Source organism: Bombus vosnesenskii, unplaced genomic scaffold (genome assembly GCF_011952255.1).
Source record: "Bombus vosnesenskii isolate JDL3184/JDL3185 unplaced genomic scaffold, Bvos_JDL3184-5_v1.1 scf7180000013265, whole genome shotgun sequence".
In the NCBI taxonomy this organism is placed as follows: Eukaryota; Metazoa; Arthropoda; class Insecta; order Hymenoptera; family Apidae; genus Bombus; species Bombus vosnesenskii.
The window spans coordinates 4,926,923-4,942,986 of NW_022882925.1; the positions used below are offsets into that span (position 1 = coordinate 4,926,923).

Consider the following 16,064-nt stretch of genomic DNA (forward strand, 5'->3'; position numbering starts at 1 on the left):
GATTGATCCAATAAGTTCAGACATTATGTGATAACATTAGATTAGGTCTTGTAGTAGAAAATTTTATGTTTGGTTAACCTAACATATATACCGGTTATTTAGATTACTGTGCTATAATTGTTAAACTTGTTTAAACATCTATGGAAAATCTGGAAAATATGGAATCTTTTTTCGCAATCCCAACATAAATTCACTAGAATTCGATAATGTGAATTGATTATAAAGAAATCACAAGTGTAATGTTATGTTATTGCACCGTTGGTTCTTAATGGGTTAGTTCTATTCATATGTGTTATATAGCTAATAAATACATCGAATAAAATATTTTTATTTCTATCTTTATTTGTTTTATAAAAATAAGCAAAGTTTCAGTTGTATAACAGTGTTTAATAACAGGTACAAATAAAGAAAAGAGCATATGATATGAAGCATTTAAAACAAAGCGACCGCGCATAGTTAAAATCGACCAATAGGAGCGTCACATCGTATAAAAATCGTGGTGGGGGAAAAGCATCGTAGACGTCTCGTAGGGCGACAGTCGAGGTAGGCATGCCCTAAGTTTCGTTTGTGGTGATATTTGCGCTGTTTGAAATAGTTTTCTCGTAAGGTGCCGAATCAAATTTAAATATCTTCTCACGATCGATGAAGTGATCATTATCGGCAGCATCAACACGATCATCTCGAGATTGCCTGGCAATCCGACAGCTTCTCGACACAGAAAAGAAGCAATCTTTCTGCAAAATTCAGTAGCGTCCTTTCCGAATCTGCCGAAAAGAGTGAGTATTTACAACTTTGTTTCTCTGTTACCTGCGATATCGAAAATGCCATTCACACGATTCGTACAATGAAAGATACGTTGAACTGAATCGTGGATAAAATCAAGTAAATTTGATTAATAAAAGGGAAAACGCGAAGTAAGAATAAACATTGATCGAATTGTTTTTAAATAATAATTCCGAATTATAAATGGCTACTTAATGTGTATAATATAGTAAATAAAGGAGAAAGATAATTGCTTATCTTTAGGAAAAGATAATTGATAAGAAGGAGAAGATAATTGCAGCAGAAACAGTCTTTATGAATATTTTAAATACATTTTATACGAATAATTTATTAAGTTCAGACGAAGGAACGGATAATATTATTGGGGAAAGAAGGTAATTGTATGAATCGTATCCACGAAAGAGAAAGTTCAACGTATTTGTTTCGGAACTGCGCGACAGTGGCGATGCGTGAAACATAATATAAAGGGGCTGCAAGCTAGGGGAGAAGTACAAAGAAAAAAAATCACTTTACTTTTCGACCGGTATTTGTTGGATCAAATTTGTCTGTACACTGACTACCTCCATGTCTTCGTATTTGTAATGTTAAAACTATATTATTGCGTTCATATTTGTAACCTTTCTCGGAATAAAATTAATCATATACGTTTTTGGAGTAAGATTAATCGTTTTTAAACATATATATACGATATATTTGTCATTATTATTTTAACTAACAATGTATAAATTGCAATTTGAAGAAAGAGTGAATAGTGGAAATTCATTAGAAAATATGTCCATATTAAATAATTATTATATAGTACGAAATAAACGTTTTTCTAGTTTTTAATTAAATTCAATATTATTTCTTATTTTACGTTACTTCTTTATATTCTATATATTCTATATATGTATATAAAGTATTTGTCACTTAAGAAAGAGAGTATAGATAAAAAGTGTATAATTCTATGACAGTCCATAACATAACAATCCATGCTACTGAATTAGAATCTTTTAATTTCAGTTCGATGTTTTAAATTTGAAAATTTGAGTTATTAAGATATATTAACATATGATAGAATATTTGCGAATTTTAATCTAATTTAAATTCTAAGTTACCAAAATTATTATTTGTTTCATTTTTATTCTACCAAAAATTAAGTACTTTATTTTCAAATATTTGTAACTCAAATGTTCATGTATTTATATGTATACATTATATTGGTCTATGATGTTTCTATATTGATAATGTAAAATAATTAAAAAATTAATACAATTTGATAGAAGGGTAAAAGCTTCTGTAAAGCTACCGGAAGTTATCGAAAAAATAGAAGTGAAGTAACTATGTATTGCTAGACTCCTCGGGGCAATAGGCTCAGAGAGCAATGCCATCCGATCGATCGGTTTACGTCTGGGCGTCCCGACGCCAGCTGCAATGCTTAATACGTATACAGGGTGTTCACTCCAACGCGACGCACAATTCTTCAACCATTTGCAAACATGTAACATAAAACTATTATTAATCAAAATCTATCTATATTGATGAGATATCTGTTAATTGATGGTACAACTAGAAAAAGATTGATTCTTTATCAGAAAACAAGTTCAAACATAAACTAAATTTGTTTATTACATATTATATTTCTGAAAAAATTGTCTTTAAATATTTTCATGGTATCTGTCAGATTATTGCTCCTTCTTATGTTTGTGTATTGAATTTGAATTGAATTGGAGTAAACACTTTGTATATGGAGTGATACAAATTGTGACGTCCCCACGCGTTTTTCCTTTGATTGCATAAGCTTAAATTTTTCATTATGATATTTCTCCTTCCAATTAAAATTTATATTCTTTCAAATTCATTAAAAAAGGATCCTCTTTTACTTAATAACTAAACATTACTATCAAAAGAATAATTAGATAATTAATAAATTATGTCTGTGGATATGATTTATGTCTATTAAAAAACGTTGCAACGTATTTATATATTAAAAACACCGATCTGTTAATATTTAATTGGTGTTGGATTTAATCCGATTTTTAGGAGTAAAGCATGAGTCAAGAGGATCAGGAGAAAAGCATGGATAAGAAAGAAATTGCAGAGGAAGAGAGAGAGAAAATGTTGAACGCCGAGAACACGAAACATACGGTGGCATCGACCGCTCCAGACGCGGAATCCGAAGACCAGAAACCTAAGAAGAAAATTCCAATTGGCGGTATTAAGATGCCCGGCTTCTGTCGTACAAAGAGCAAGGAGTTGTGTAAAGTAATAGCAAAGGAATTTTCTCTTTAATTCTCTTTAAACTGCCTTTCCTTTTTGTTTCAATAATAGTATATTATCAGGACTGTCTTTTTAAGTGGCCTTATCTCTCTGACAAGATATCTAGGACCTTAAGAGTTTCAGCTTGCTTTAAACCTTACTCCAGAATGCTTTGCAACATGCTTCCTCAAGAAATCCAAGTCTGATAGCTAAATTGCAGATGTTTATGTAAATTCGAATTTTTATGGATAAAAGATAAATGGAAATTTGTTTCATCCTCTAAATATTACGTATTTATATATTTAAATTTCCTATATATACATACACATTCTCAGTCTACTAATAGCATCCTGCATTTTTTCCTCCCTATAGAAGATGTAATGCATAGGGAAAGCGAATGTTACTTACATCCGCAATATTTCATTCATTCTTCAAAATTATGTGAAAATCATTGTAATCGTGTAATCGTTTTGTATGGTGTACGACTGTCGTTGAGATTCATTTATTCTATTTTAAATAGCTCGCTGCACGCGCTGGTAGTCACGCAAACATTGCCGTGGGCGTTTAAATAAATCTCTATAGAACCCGTGTATAATATGATTATACCAATTGCATCGAAACCTTAATTTAAACGGATATAAACATAGATGACACCATGAATATAAATCTTTCTTTGCTCGATTGTCTGTTTACAAAGAAACGATGTCATTCGAAAGAGCACAAGTTCCTGGAGCACCATGGCGTGTTCATGAGGGGTGTTCATAGCCCCGTAATGATTTTTTTTCCAACATTAAACCAATGGATGACGTCAGACGAACAGCACACCTGGCATTATTGATTATGTACCTTTTAAATAATAAATATCGGTACAAAATGATGATGATAATGATGATGATGATTTTTTAATTGAATATTGATGTTATGCAAGAAACATATATTGTATAGAGAACATACACCAAATGCATATATAATTTCTATTGTTAGGAGGATGATTGTAAGCCTACTGAAGTTGGAGAAGGCGATTCAACGGAAAAAACTGTTAAAGAAAGTGATCAAAATGTATCATCAGAGAAAACAAGCACACCGAATAAAGACGCAAAGGAAAAGGAAAGCCGCAAGAGAATTCTCGACACCATAAAGTTACCCTTAGTCTCTGTTTTTCCTAGAAAAAAAAATAAGGTAGTTAATAGTTAATATTTTTTTTATATTAATTTTTCTTTAAATTATTTTTTTTAATAAGATTCTTAAACAAAGTTCCAATATAATATGAAATTTGTGTCAACTATCTATGATAAAAATGAAATATATCGAGCGAAACCCTATACAGTCTTGAAACATAATTTACCACACTCAAGCACGTACTGCCTTTTACCAAGGTGTATGCTTCGCCGTTAATAGCTGCTTTATTCGTTTTAGTCAGTAATATTTCAACATACGAAAATGCAAATATTGTCTTATAAATTTCAATACAAACAAAAATTAATTGTACATTATTTTGTAATGTATTATAAATTATTTTAGGAAGGTGAAGTGGAATTGGGAATTACCGGAGCTGCTGGATTGGCGAGTGTTGAAACTCTTGACGATGTTGTGACGGAGAAAAATCCTATCAGTAACGAAGATGGTATGGAAACTGTTCGACTCGATGGTGATGCTCCAGACGGAATTGAATCTCCTAAACAGCATTTTCTTGTAGCTTGTATATCCGCTGCAAGGAGAAATTTATTTGCGCTAGGTACGAAATTACGACTTGGATTTGAATCTTTTTATTTTAAATTTAAAATGTTGAACAATTTCAATTATGTAAATTTAAATAATGTAGGTAATTAATTTTTTGTGTAATGTATGTGTTAATAATAGTGACAACATTGTGTATCCTGGTATCAGTCGTGATTATCGTCTGTATCGCTTGCATTGGTCCGAGAAAGAATGTTTCACAGTTGATAAAGGATGGGAGCTTTGTCAAAGCAGTAACTTCTTGCGGACCTGTGCAAGGTGTGTCAGAAGATGGTGCATTCGCATTTCGTGGGATCCCATATGCAATCCCACCATTAGAAAATCGTCGTTGGCAACCTGCGGAACCCCTAAGAAAAATTGAATACTGCTGGACGAATACGTATCAAGCACACAATTCCTCGAAAGTTTGTTGGCAACGAGAGGCTTCAGGAAGGATTGTCGGAAGCGAAGATTGCTTATATTTAGATGTTTTCACGCCTGAAGTCAGATATGATTCGCCTTTATCAGTGGTCGTTATGATTGGTGCTGAAACCCTCAGTGGTGGTTCTCCAGGTGTAATGCAGCCTTCTGCAAAACTTGCTCGTGTCCGTGATATGGTGTTTGTTAGACCTAACTTCCGGTTAGTCTTAACTCCTTAACTTGATTTTGGTAACATTGTATAATTTATATAAATATTTTAAGCGTTAAGTTTTATTATATTTCAGGTTAGGAATCTTCGGCTTTTTAGCTGCAGATCAACTTTCAAGAACATCGCATCCTCTCACATCCGGAAATTACGGGTTGTCGGATATCATAGCAGCGCTTCAGTGGGTTCATCTTAACATTGAACATTTCGGAGGAAATAAATCGGCCGTAACTTTATGGGGTCATCGGGCAGGAGGAACGCTTGTCACAACTTTAGTTGGCATTCGGCGAACAAGGGATCTTTTCCAGCGAGTGTGGATTTCCAGCGGTAGTGCGATATTTCCCGGAAGAGAACTAGAAGTTTCCGAAACACTTAATGAACTATTTTTAAATTCTACAAGATGTAATGACGCCGCTTGTTTGCGAAGCAAAAGTGCCGAGGAGATAATGGATTCAGTTCCTGAAACATGGCATTTAGGAAACGTTGGTCTGCCTGAAACCAGAGAAGCGACAACAAGAGATAGGAGACATGAATGGTTGGTGCTCGATCGTGCCATTCTTCAGGAACCCGTAGGTCAAATTTGGGCAAGGGATGAATTTTCGGTGAAAATTGTAATGGGCACTACTGCACATGCTGGAGTCCCTCTTAAGTATCTCACTTCCAACGCTACTCTCAATTCCACACAAGTAGAGAAAATTGTAAAGGAGTCCTTATTAGGAACATCTGGTTTAGCGGACGAAGCTCTCAGGTTAGAATCTTTTATTTATTATATATTTCATTATTAATCAAAGCTAGAGGTTGGAGATCGAGAAATATAAGAAATTGAAATTTCTTTAGACGTTATAATGCAACGTTGAAAGGTTTACTAAGCATGATCTCGGACGTTCGTGTGGTATGTCCATTGCTGACAGTTGCCAGAATGAAGACCAATATTCCATTCTACGTAGCGACGCAGCCACGGGGTCATATTGCAGATCCTGATTGTGATGCTGCAGCAATACTCGGATCATATGCTGCTCGTACTCCTGCTGAAAAAAGACACGTATCTGCTATGCAGCAGCTTTTCAATCACTATGTTTGGCACGGCGAGGTAGCTCAGGCAGATGCTAATGGTATAAAACGAGTCTTAATTGTTGGACAAGATACGCTTCCTGATCGTGACTATCCTAATTGCGACTTCTGGATAGCAAAAGACATAGTTCCATCTTATGGTCGAGTCGATTGAATTCTTTTTTCTCCTTTTTTTTCTTTTGGAATTATATGTTTGGTGGTCATTCCAAGATTTTGACTATACTTGAGATGTGCTGTACTCGAATGATCTTGCTTTACGAGCTTTTTGGAAAGACATATCTCTTCTTGATTTTGAAAAGTGAAAAAATAAAATTTTAAATTGCTATTTTTTATTTATCTCTTTTTTATAATAATTTTTATATAATAAGAAGCGTTATTATGTTTTACGAAAAATTGAACGAAAATCGTTAAGATATTTTATTACAATTTATTGATATAATGATTGAAATACTCAATCATATCATAATAATTTTATAAGATAATAATAGAAGCGTGAAAATAATGCACGTTACTTATTTTTCTTATTAAATTGTAAATGCAAAATAACTGATAGTAATTCAGAGGTCTAGATTCACATCAAAAAAGTATAAAGAAAATTATTCTTTTAGTTCCTTTTTGTTCTTTTTCTTTTTCTTCTTTTTTTTTAAGAATAGCTATTTTTGCGATCAAAACAGCATATTCTGTTTTCCAATTCTATGATTTACATTATCTTTAAAGAAACTAGTATTAGTTATTGTATAAACCAGATGAGTACAGCGTGACATTTTAATTCTGAAATCATAAACCTGTATTTAACCTCATATGTGAGATTTGAGAGTAAAAGATAATTATTTATTACTTTTTTGCCTTTTTTGAGAATATTTTTTTCATAAAGTGCGAACTTTATGAAACCATGGGTTGTCCAAGCATTTTTAGGTATTAAGAAGCACTTCGCATTAATTTACCTGAATGTATTGTTTTTTTAGCACATTCGAGAGAATATGTACTGTCATTTTTTAATAAGCTGCCAGATATTTATACGTATAAAAATTCAAGCATTTCCACGGAGGATACTCGATATTTTCTTCTTTGTACATATATTACTGTTGCTGTTTTCTCTTTTTGTTTCAGTATGCTTAAAGTATTCCTATCTCCGTATGAGTATAGAGAGATATATACATGTATATATATCTTCAATCTGATTTTTGAACTGTAAGACTGATTTTACAAATCGGCATTTCATTTCCGTATGAATGTCTTTTTATGTTAGTTTTAACTGTGAAAATAATTTTATAATGTAAAAGATCTGTTTCTCTAAGCAAAGTTTTTATCATATTGCAAATGAATGAGATGTGCAAGAGATTTTCTTTAAATACGTCGGCATTAATGTATATGTACTTATAGAGTTCACGTTTTTTATAATATTAAATTGCACCGTGGCACATACTTATTCCTTTAACTTGGAAACTTGTATAGATTTAGGAATATTATGTACATCCTGATGACACTACCAATTAAAATATTGTATTCATTTTGTACTAATTTAGAAAAAAGAGCGGTTATAAAAATGTATGGTAAAAATATAAAAATTTTGGATATTCCTAAATCTATTATAACTTTAATGTTTGATATGATTTTTGGATTGTTGTGCGTCCGAATGTTTGTGTGATATTTTGAGAAAAATAAAATGTAATTCGTTTTTCAACCTTTATAGTTAAAAATGGATCATTTATTACGATGGAATATACGTAATAAGCATTATTTATTAATATAATTATTATAACAAAATAACTTTCTATAATTTAATCGTCATCTTTCACTTATTAATTGTAAATTTAATTCAATGAGAAAATAAGAAGTGCGATTTTAAATACAATTATTAATTTACGTAATAGTGAATATTTGACCAAACTAAAAACTTAATGACCTTAGAAAAAGTGGCCTTTTTTAGGGAAGACAATTTTATAAAATTTGATAGTGTATATGTAAAAAAATATGAAATGTAATGGAAGGAAAATTCAATTTCTGGACATTTTTGTATTAGCAATTTTTAATCAATCTCCAAATCATTGGAATCCAATTTACGAGAAAGATCTATTTATATAAAGATCTACAATGACTTAAATAAATAATTATCAATTTCGAAGTTATATAGATAGTTTTTCATTGTATAAAGACACTAGGAGAAATTATTTATACGATTATAGTCACATTCTTCGAAAAATACTAAAAGAAGTCATGGAAATAAATGCGTGTTAACATCAATGTCCATATTTTCCAATATTTTTAAATTTTTAAATATGTACACATAATACTGCCTTAATAGCGGTCTATTTTATACGAAAATAGTTATAAAATCTAGATTATCAGAATTATAAATACATTGTTTATATACATTTTATTTATAATATTATTTTCGTTATATTAACAATATAGTTGCAGAAATGAAATGAAATAATAAAAATATGAGAACCACTGACGAAGAATGTGAGAGATTGATTAATCATTTTACGCGAAGTTGTCGATGAGAACCACTGCTTGGAATTCCTAACTACTTGGTCGACAATCTTGCGTTTTAGAGTTAGTGGAGCAACGATAAGTGCAATGTTACTTTATTACATTGTTATATAGTAATCTATATATAGTTGTCTCTTGAATCAACAGGTAAATTGAACTAAAGTTTGTTTGAAATAAAATAAGCGGCCTTCTTAAATGTGAATCGCCGGAAAATGTACCAACACAATCAAAAAGCAACGCAGATCGTGGATAGTCGGTGAGGAAAAGTTTTATTTTTGAAAGCGTCCGCGAAGTATACAGATAAATTCCTCGCATTCCAACGCTGGTCCAAGCTCTTGCGAGCCCAGCATCTAGATGAGAATGTTACTTTTGTGATTACTCATTCGGTGACATCTGAGGAATGTGGTAAGGCAATTTGCTTCCTCCTACGCTTCACAATATTTTTTAATTTTATATTTTCATTATATTAATATTTTTATTCCAGACTATCGAGATTTCTATTTTCTTTCTTCCTATTAAACAACTGACACATTTTAATCAAACATACCAGTTTGTAAAAAATTGATTTTTCATTTTCCAACTTTTTGAATATTATTGTCAGTTTCTTATTACAATATTTTATTGTCTACTCCAGTTTTTATTTTAAATTTATACTTGTAGTTTTCCGACGTTGTCACATGTGAATAGTTAAAAATGTGATTTGTAATATTATCAATTAGTGATAGACATACAAATTTATTTATTTGAATTCATATGTATCAATTACAGAGCAATATGCTATAAAAATTATTTTTATAGTAAAAATATGTATATAAAGCAATTTTTTAATTTTTAAATAAAATCTTTTTGAATTATATTTGGTATTCTATTAGTTTAAGATTTTTGTGTAATATTCATACATCATATTATATTGAATATTAAAATAAATAGGTAATTTATTAACAATTTGTATTTCAGTTAGCTTTCTTCATCCACTGTATGAGACAATTGTTATATTGTGGAATGTGTGGCATAGGTTGACAAGAAGAAAAGGTGCTGGATAATCCAAATGGATAACAAAAGCCCATTATGGCCCAGCATCTGCAGACACAGCATCAACACGAATTTTTACCATTGTGTGATGTATTATTCAACATAATCTCCCTTGCATCATATTTTTGTGACGTTGTTTTTGACTTTGCAATGGTATATGCTCTTGCCCAACATTCTGTAGCTCCTCCAATTCTCTTTCCCTTAAGTATTGTTCTTATAGCAACTTCATTAATTATTTCTCAGGTCAGTATCCATATAAAGCAATGAAAAATTTCTATTTGTCATAACTAATATATTCTTTGTTAATTTCAGATTATTAGTGTAAGATGGTATTTGTGGGGAGCCAGAGGCAAACTAACTGGTAACAATATAGCAGATTGCAATATCAATGGAAAGAAAGAAAATGGGAATTGGACAATATGGTGTGTTTTATTGCTTCATTCAACTCAAGTTGGAGTATTATGGAGATACTTCAAATTATTTATTCCAGTTAATTTAACTTATGTTAAACATGAGGTGAGGTGCAAGAAAAAAATAGCTTGTGTATATATTTAAAATAATTTATCTGAAATTAATGATTTTACATCATTAGGTTAGAGAACTTTGTGTATTACGCCTTATTCATGCCTTCTGTGAAGCTGCACCAATGTTACTTCTGCAGTTATATCTCTTGTCTATTGGAGTCAATAATGATTCAAATACAGATGTTGGAAAAACAAAGGAAACTGACAGAGACAGTGATAAGTTAGCAAAATTAACTGCAGTATCTGCTGGTCTATCTTTGTGGAGTGTATGTTGGGCAGTTGCTAGTTTTAGCAAAGGTGCAGCACGTCTTCGTAATTTAGAACGTTTGGTATTGACATGGCTAGGTGTGCTGGCACAACTAGCTTGGCGTTTAGGAACTGTAAGCGCTAGAGTAGGAGTATTGGTAGCTTATGCTTCACTTTATGGTGGACAGTGGTTGCTAATTGTCATGGCTCTCCACTGGCTATCAATGTTGATGTGGTTGCTACTCACGCCAGATGGTCTTTTTCACGGTGGCGAACATTTGCCTATTTTAAGAAAAACGTCTTTAGCCTCACTCCTTGCATTTGTTTATATATTTGCGTATGTAAATTTACACGAAACAAATCATCGTCAAAAAATGGTGAGTTGTTGATGTATGTTGCTTCCTTAATACTAATATTTAAAGTTAATTAAATCAAGTGTATTCAATTCATTTATATTCTTTTAGGTAATTTTTTACACAGTAATGTTTTTGGAGAATAGTTTACTCATTGGTGTATGGATAGTTGGTGTTAATAGAACAGATCTTCTCCCACACCAACATCATCCAAACCCTGTAACTTTAGTACTTACACTATTAGCCTTATTTTTTGGTGGTATGTTTTTCATGGGGCTCTATTATAGGTAGGTATAAGTTCAATTTTATCAATTCATTTTGCGAAGATAGATATTATTTAATGATAGTAATTGTTAATGACTTTACATGGAACTATAGATTTTTTCATGTACGAAGATTAAGGTATGAAGCAGGTGGTAGAATGACAGCTTCGAATCTCACAGCTTTGTCAAACCAGGTATTACAAATTAAAACCAAATTTTTAAGGTCAATATAGTAAATATATCTCTAACAAAGGAATTGTGTATGTAGGATAATCTGGAAGAAAAACAAATAGAATATACAGAAGATAAAAAATTAAATATGAATGTAGGAGTAAGGAAAGTTAAGTTGAGTAATGGTGGAATACCAGGAGTATTTAATTGTCGTTTTACAAATCCAGCTGCAGTAAATCCAAATCGAAAAAAGAAAAAACCAACAACATTCGTACCTCCTCCACCACCACAGTCTGAAACTGGAACTGTCACAACTTCCATGAACACAGTGACTGAATCGAAACAATGGCTTGGCGTGAATAATAATTCACGTCAATTAATACCGTTTTGGAAGAAATCTGTGAATTCCGGCATGATACAGAATGATCATTCAAATGAACAAAAAATTGGAATGGATGCTGCAACTGCTGGCTCTCTAAGTGTAAATTTAATAAGAGAGAAACTTCAAGAGAAGAAGCAGCAGCAGTTGCGAGAATTAAGAGCAATTCAAGAAGAAATAAAAGAAGGAAAGTTATTTCCTCCGCCATCAGCTTCAGCATCATCATTTTCATCATCGCCTGCATCAAATCAGCAACCACCTCCTAATACAAAATTACATACTTCCCCCAGTTCTCCTTTATTCACATCTGAGCCATCAGTAGGTGATCAAAATGGAGGACTAGCCTTATCTTCGTGGCCACCAGTGAAAATGCACTGTCTTTTACCTCCACCACCATCATCTTCCTATTACCCAAACATTCATCCTTCGAATTCATGGAGAACAACGCAAAGAGAAAGAGCGGACACTCCAGAAATTTTACTCGCACCGCGCTGTCTTCCTCATCATTATTCCCATTGGACACCATCTACTCATGTTAATCATCGGTAATTAAAGATTAAAATATTATTAAATAGTATATATTAGTTATAACATATATTATAATATATTCTACGTTTCAGTCAAAATGGTGGAGAGGAAAGTTCTAAAGGCGAGGGAGAGGTAGAAGGAGATCTTAGCGATATGGAAGGTAGTCAAGTCTCATTGCCCCGAAGCTATACTCTACCACGCGAATTTAAGTATCATCACCCAAACAATACTGCCAGAGAACGAGAACGACGTGTAGGAAATAACAAAGTTCCAGCCTCACGTTTTTACTTACCTTCTACTAATAGTTCCGATGGTGCGTTCTGCTTAAATTTGTTTGAATTCAGTTTTATGAAATGCATTTACTCTTATGTGTATTTATCTAATATCTTTCCAGGAGATGTAGATAGTGCGGATAATGAAGAAGAGACGGATTCTGAAGTACACTATCGCATGAAAAATAATCATGAGTCCAACAATCATAATGAAACGCAACAGCAGCAACAGCAACGATTTGCGTTTGAGGATAATAATAAAAATGAATTTTTAAATCCAGATTCTTCAGCAACCGTTATCATGTCTGGAAATTCTTATTTAAATAATTCTCAAGGACTACTTCGACCAAGTCAATTGTTCAGAAACAGGGTTAAACATGAAACGAAGCTTTGAAGCTTCTGTTTTTATTCATAGTATTTTAGGAATTGTATAATAGCTAATTGAAGGTTTGAAACAAGAAGACTGTACATGATCTATTTTTATAAAATTATTACTTTCTTATGCGCGTATTTTTTAACATTCTTATGATGTTCAGATTAACATTTCTAAGGGTTAGATGCTAACCATAAGAATTGTACATAAAAGAGGAGTGAATATAGACTTCATAGACTTTTATATACTCTATAAACTTCATAGGCTAATGATGTTACATTTGTTCCTTGTAAATGATGATACAACTATGTACAAAAAAGCATGTCAAACAACCGAGTATGTGTTTATTTTTACGATCTAAGTAAATACATACGATCTGAAAAGTTTTGATATTTTTTACATAACATACAATTTCTTTTTCAATAAATTATTAATTCTCTTGTATTCTGGAAGAAAATATATAGTTTAAACTCTTCATAATGTTAATTACTTTATAAATATGGTACTTTTTGATACAATGGATTATATAAACAGATAAGATATTTGAACTCATTATATTTATTTTATATTAAAAAATAGATAGATATGTATTTAAATTATACAATTATCGTAAACTATTGTTTAAATTATTTCAGCCTTTTTCTTGGTAAAGAACGAATTAACAAAAAATATTCTTCACTAATTATTAACTTATTAGTGATTAAGGTGTTGAGTTTACAAATATAAGTCAGAAATACAAATGGAAAAATGGATATACAAGTGTCGAAAATGTCTATTTTCTTCATATTGTACATGGTATATCGTTATATATATTAATATATAAACTAACAATTGTGTGTAACAAAATCATTAGAAAATATTTATATCCATATAAATACCTTATATAAATCTGTATATTGTGCATCAGTATCAGTTTCTTAGAAAACTGATTTTATATTAAAGTCACTATTTTATAAATTGGCAATTTCAAACATACAATAGAAGTTAACGAAATATTGCACATATAAATTAGTTAACAGAGATATATTTTCTTAAATATTGTGATTTGCATTGTATGCATATACCTTATAGAATAATTTCATTTTTAAAGTTCCTAGTCAGTTCTTTGTGCGGTAAGACAATCGAATTTAACACTATTTTCTCTGCTGCCAAACGTACGCTCGTGCCTAAAATATAAATAGTAAAAATATATACATACTCATCTTCTTGTGTAAATAATCAATGAATAGACTATTTACCGAGGATTGTTATAGAAGGATTCAATTTTCCATTAGTGTTAAACAAGGGCAAGTTTTCCATTTTCGCAAATGGTTTGTCAGGATTAGGATCACATGGTGTTCCTTCTATCCTTGCCCACTCTCCCACATAGCTGCTTTTCCCAACGATACTGTGCAATACAATAGAATGTGCCTGAATATGAGCATTGGCTAATATAATTGACTCCCTTATTCTAACACCACGGGCAATGACAGCATTTGGGCCTATGCTTACATTTGGACCTAACTACAAATCAAATATTTCATGAAATTTATATTTAATTAATATTTTATGATTTTATAAGAACCAAATATCTATAAGAGCTTTTTACCACTGCTGTTTCGTGAACAGTAGCAGAAGGATGAATATAGATATCACCAATAATCTGAAAAGTTCCATTAACTGTAGAAGCAAGACGGTCTGGATGTTTTGCTTTATACAAAGCTAAATAGTGACGATTGGCATATATAGCAGAACCTGCAGTCTTAACTTGTGACCACCATTTTAGAACAGGTAAAGCAAATAAACGACCCGTTCCAGCTAAACGCATTAATATGTCTTGTTCTAGTGATATATGAGCTGGATCTTTACCATTACCATTGAATTGCCTATAAAGTAGCAGTATTTAGTCAAAATTCTTAAATACAAAAAACTTTCCAAAAAATCTTCTGAGGTGTCTTACGTAAAACTTTCCTGATTTTGTCTTGCATAAAAGACATCAGCCATGGTTTGAAAGATATCTAAGGAAGCAAGATAGATTCCACAATTGATTAAAGTGGAAACAAATGTCGATGGCTTCTCTACATAATGAGCAACCTTTCCTTCTTTGTCAAGAACCATACATCCAAAATTCAATGATTGCTGTCTAGTTGCTTCAGTGGCCATGATAGTAAGCAATGCTTGTTTCTCTTTATGATAATCTACTATTTCTTGCAAAGAAAAGTCAGCACATACATCACCATTCATTACAAAAAAATATGTAGGTCCACCAGAACGTATTTGATCACGAAAGTGATATAAGCCACCAGCTGTTCCTAATGGAATGAATTCTTGAAGATACCTAATGCTTATTTTATATATGCTTATCATTTCCTGAATAAATTGAGACAGATCACTTGCAAGGTATGATCCAATTATTAATATTTCACTAAGATTGTCCACTTTAGAACATGCTTCTATATGGTGCTGTATTACTGGTAATCCAGCAACAGGAAATAATGGTTTTGGTATATCTAATGAAAGAGGCCTAAATCTAGTACCTAAAAAATATATTTTTGAATTTAAAATATCCTGTGGATTACTCTCTTTTACTTATTATTTAATTCAATGCTGTAAAAAATGAGTAAAATCATATTTGAGGTTATATTTTTATACTGCTTATAGCAACTATGTTAGAAATATTCATTTATGCGAAACACAGACCTTTTGACGGGCCTCCAATTAATATAACAGATTTTAATATCATCTTTATAAACAATATGAAGCTTTATTACAACTTAAAACAATTCTCTTGCTATAGTGATAAAAAGTTAATGTACTGATAGGTTTAGGAACCCTTCAAAATTTCCAGTTTGTAAATTCCAATTCAATGAGCAGGATAAGATAAGAATTACAATTTTCTGACAAATAATACGGTAGTAAACTTAACTTAAGCAAACATCAAACAGAATTTGTATGATCATTAAATAAACATAAACAATCATTTCTTACTTTACT

The 16,064-nt window shown here is 31.6% G+C and overlaps 3 protein-coding genes across 5 annotated transcripts; 2 read left to right on the top strand and 1 right to left on the bottom strand.

The window, feature by feature from the left end:
• Positions 1-530: 530 nt before the first annotated feature.
• On the top strand, positions 531-6,783 carry LOC117243011 (neurotactin). Of its 3 annotated transcripts, none has more exons than XM_033510142.1 (7): positions 532-778; positions 2,790-3,027; positions 4,006-4,200; positions 4,543-4,756; positions 4,882-5,377; positions 5,463-6,131; positions 6,221-6,783. In XM_033510142.1, the coding sequence occupies exons 2-7, from the start codon at positions 2,815-2,817 to the stop codon at positions 6,606-6,608; spliced, it is 2,175 nt and encodes a 724-aa protein (XP_033366033.1). In that variant the 5' UTR covers positions 532-778; positions 2,790-2,814; the 3' UTR covers positions 6,609-6,783. The 3 variants fall into 3 exon arrangements, with proteins under 3 accessions (XP_033366034.1, XP_033366033.1, XP_033366032.1); XM_033510141.1 differs by having other exon boundaries at positions 532-776; positions 2,806-3,027; XM_033510143.1 differs by lacking the exon at positions 4,006-4,200 and having other exon boundaries at positions 531-776; positions 2,806-3,027.
• A 2,237-nt stretch (positions 6,784-9,020) lies between these two features.
• Positions 9,021-13,476, top strand: LOC117243010. The gene is made up of 10 exons (XM_033510140.1): positions 9,021-9,355; positions 9,868-9,877; positions 9,911-10,225; positions 10,295-10,498; positions 10,575-11,129; positions 11,217-11,392; positions 11,484-11,562; positions 11,637-12,463; positions 12,539-12,759; positions 12,841-13,476. The coding sequence occupies exons 3-10, from the start codon at positions 10,019-10,021 to the stop codon at positions 13,110-13,112; spliced, it is 2,541 nt and encodes an 846-aa protein (XP_033366031.1). The 5' UTR covers positions 9,021-9,355; positions 9,868-9,877; positions 9,911-10,018; the 3' UTR covers positions 13,113-13,476.
• A 369-nt stretch (positions 13,477-13,845) lies between these two features.
• Positions 13,846-15,912, bottom strand: LOC117243017 (mannose-1-phosphate guanyltransferase alpha-A). The gene is made up of 5 exons (XM_033510155.1): positions 15,771-15,912; positions 15,031-15,607; positions 14,680-14,956; positions 14,330-14,594; positions 13,846-14,257 (listed from the first exon to the last, which is right to left on the bottom strand). Exons 1-5 carry the CDS (start codon positions 15,811-15,813, stop codon positions 14,157-14,159), a joined length of 1,263 nt encoding a protein of 420 aa, XP_033366046.1. The 5' UTR covers positions 15,814-15,912; the 3' UTR covers positions 13,846-14,156.
• Positions 15,913-16,064: the final 152 nt, after the last annotated feature.

Coding starts and splice junctions, on each gene's coding strand:
- LOC117243011 (XM_033510142.1), top strand. CDS start 2,815: ATGAGTCAAGAGGATCAGGAGAAAAGCATGGATAAGAAAGAAATTGCA. Junction 3,028..4,005: donor AGAGCAAGGAGTTGTGTAAA/GTAATAGCAAAG, acceptor TTCTATTGTTAG/GAGGATGATTGTAAGCCTAC. Junction 6,132..6,220: donor TTAGCGGACGAAGCTCTCAG/GTTAGAATCTTT, acceptor AAATTTCTTTAG/ACGTTATAATGCAACGTTGA.
- LOC117243010 (XM_033510140.1), top strand. CDS start 10,019: ATGGCCCAGCATCTGCAGACACAGCATCAACACGAATTTTTACCATTG. Junction 11,130..11,216: donor CAAATCATCGTCAAAAAATG/GTGAGTTGTTGA, acceptor ATATTCTTTTAG/GTAATTTTTTACACAGTAAT. Junction 12,760..12,840: donor TTCTACTAATAGTTCCGATG/GTGCGTTCTGCT, acceptor ATATCTTTCCAG/GAGATGTAGATAGTGCGGAT.
- LOC117243017 (XM_033510155.1), bottom strand. CDS start 15,813: ATGATATTAAAATCTGTTATATTAATTGGAGGCCCGTCAAAAG. Junction 14,957..15,030: donor CAAAATCAGGAAAGTTTTAC/GTAAGACACCTC, acceptor GCTACTTTATAG/GCAATTCAATGGTAATGGTA. Junction 14,595..14,679: donor CTGTTCACGAAACAGCAGTG/GTAAAAAGCTCT, acceptor TTTGATTTGTAG/TTAGGTCCAAATGTAAGCAT.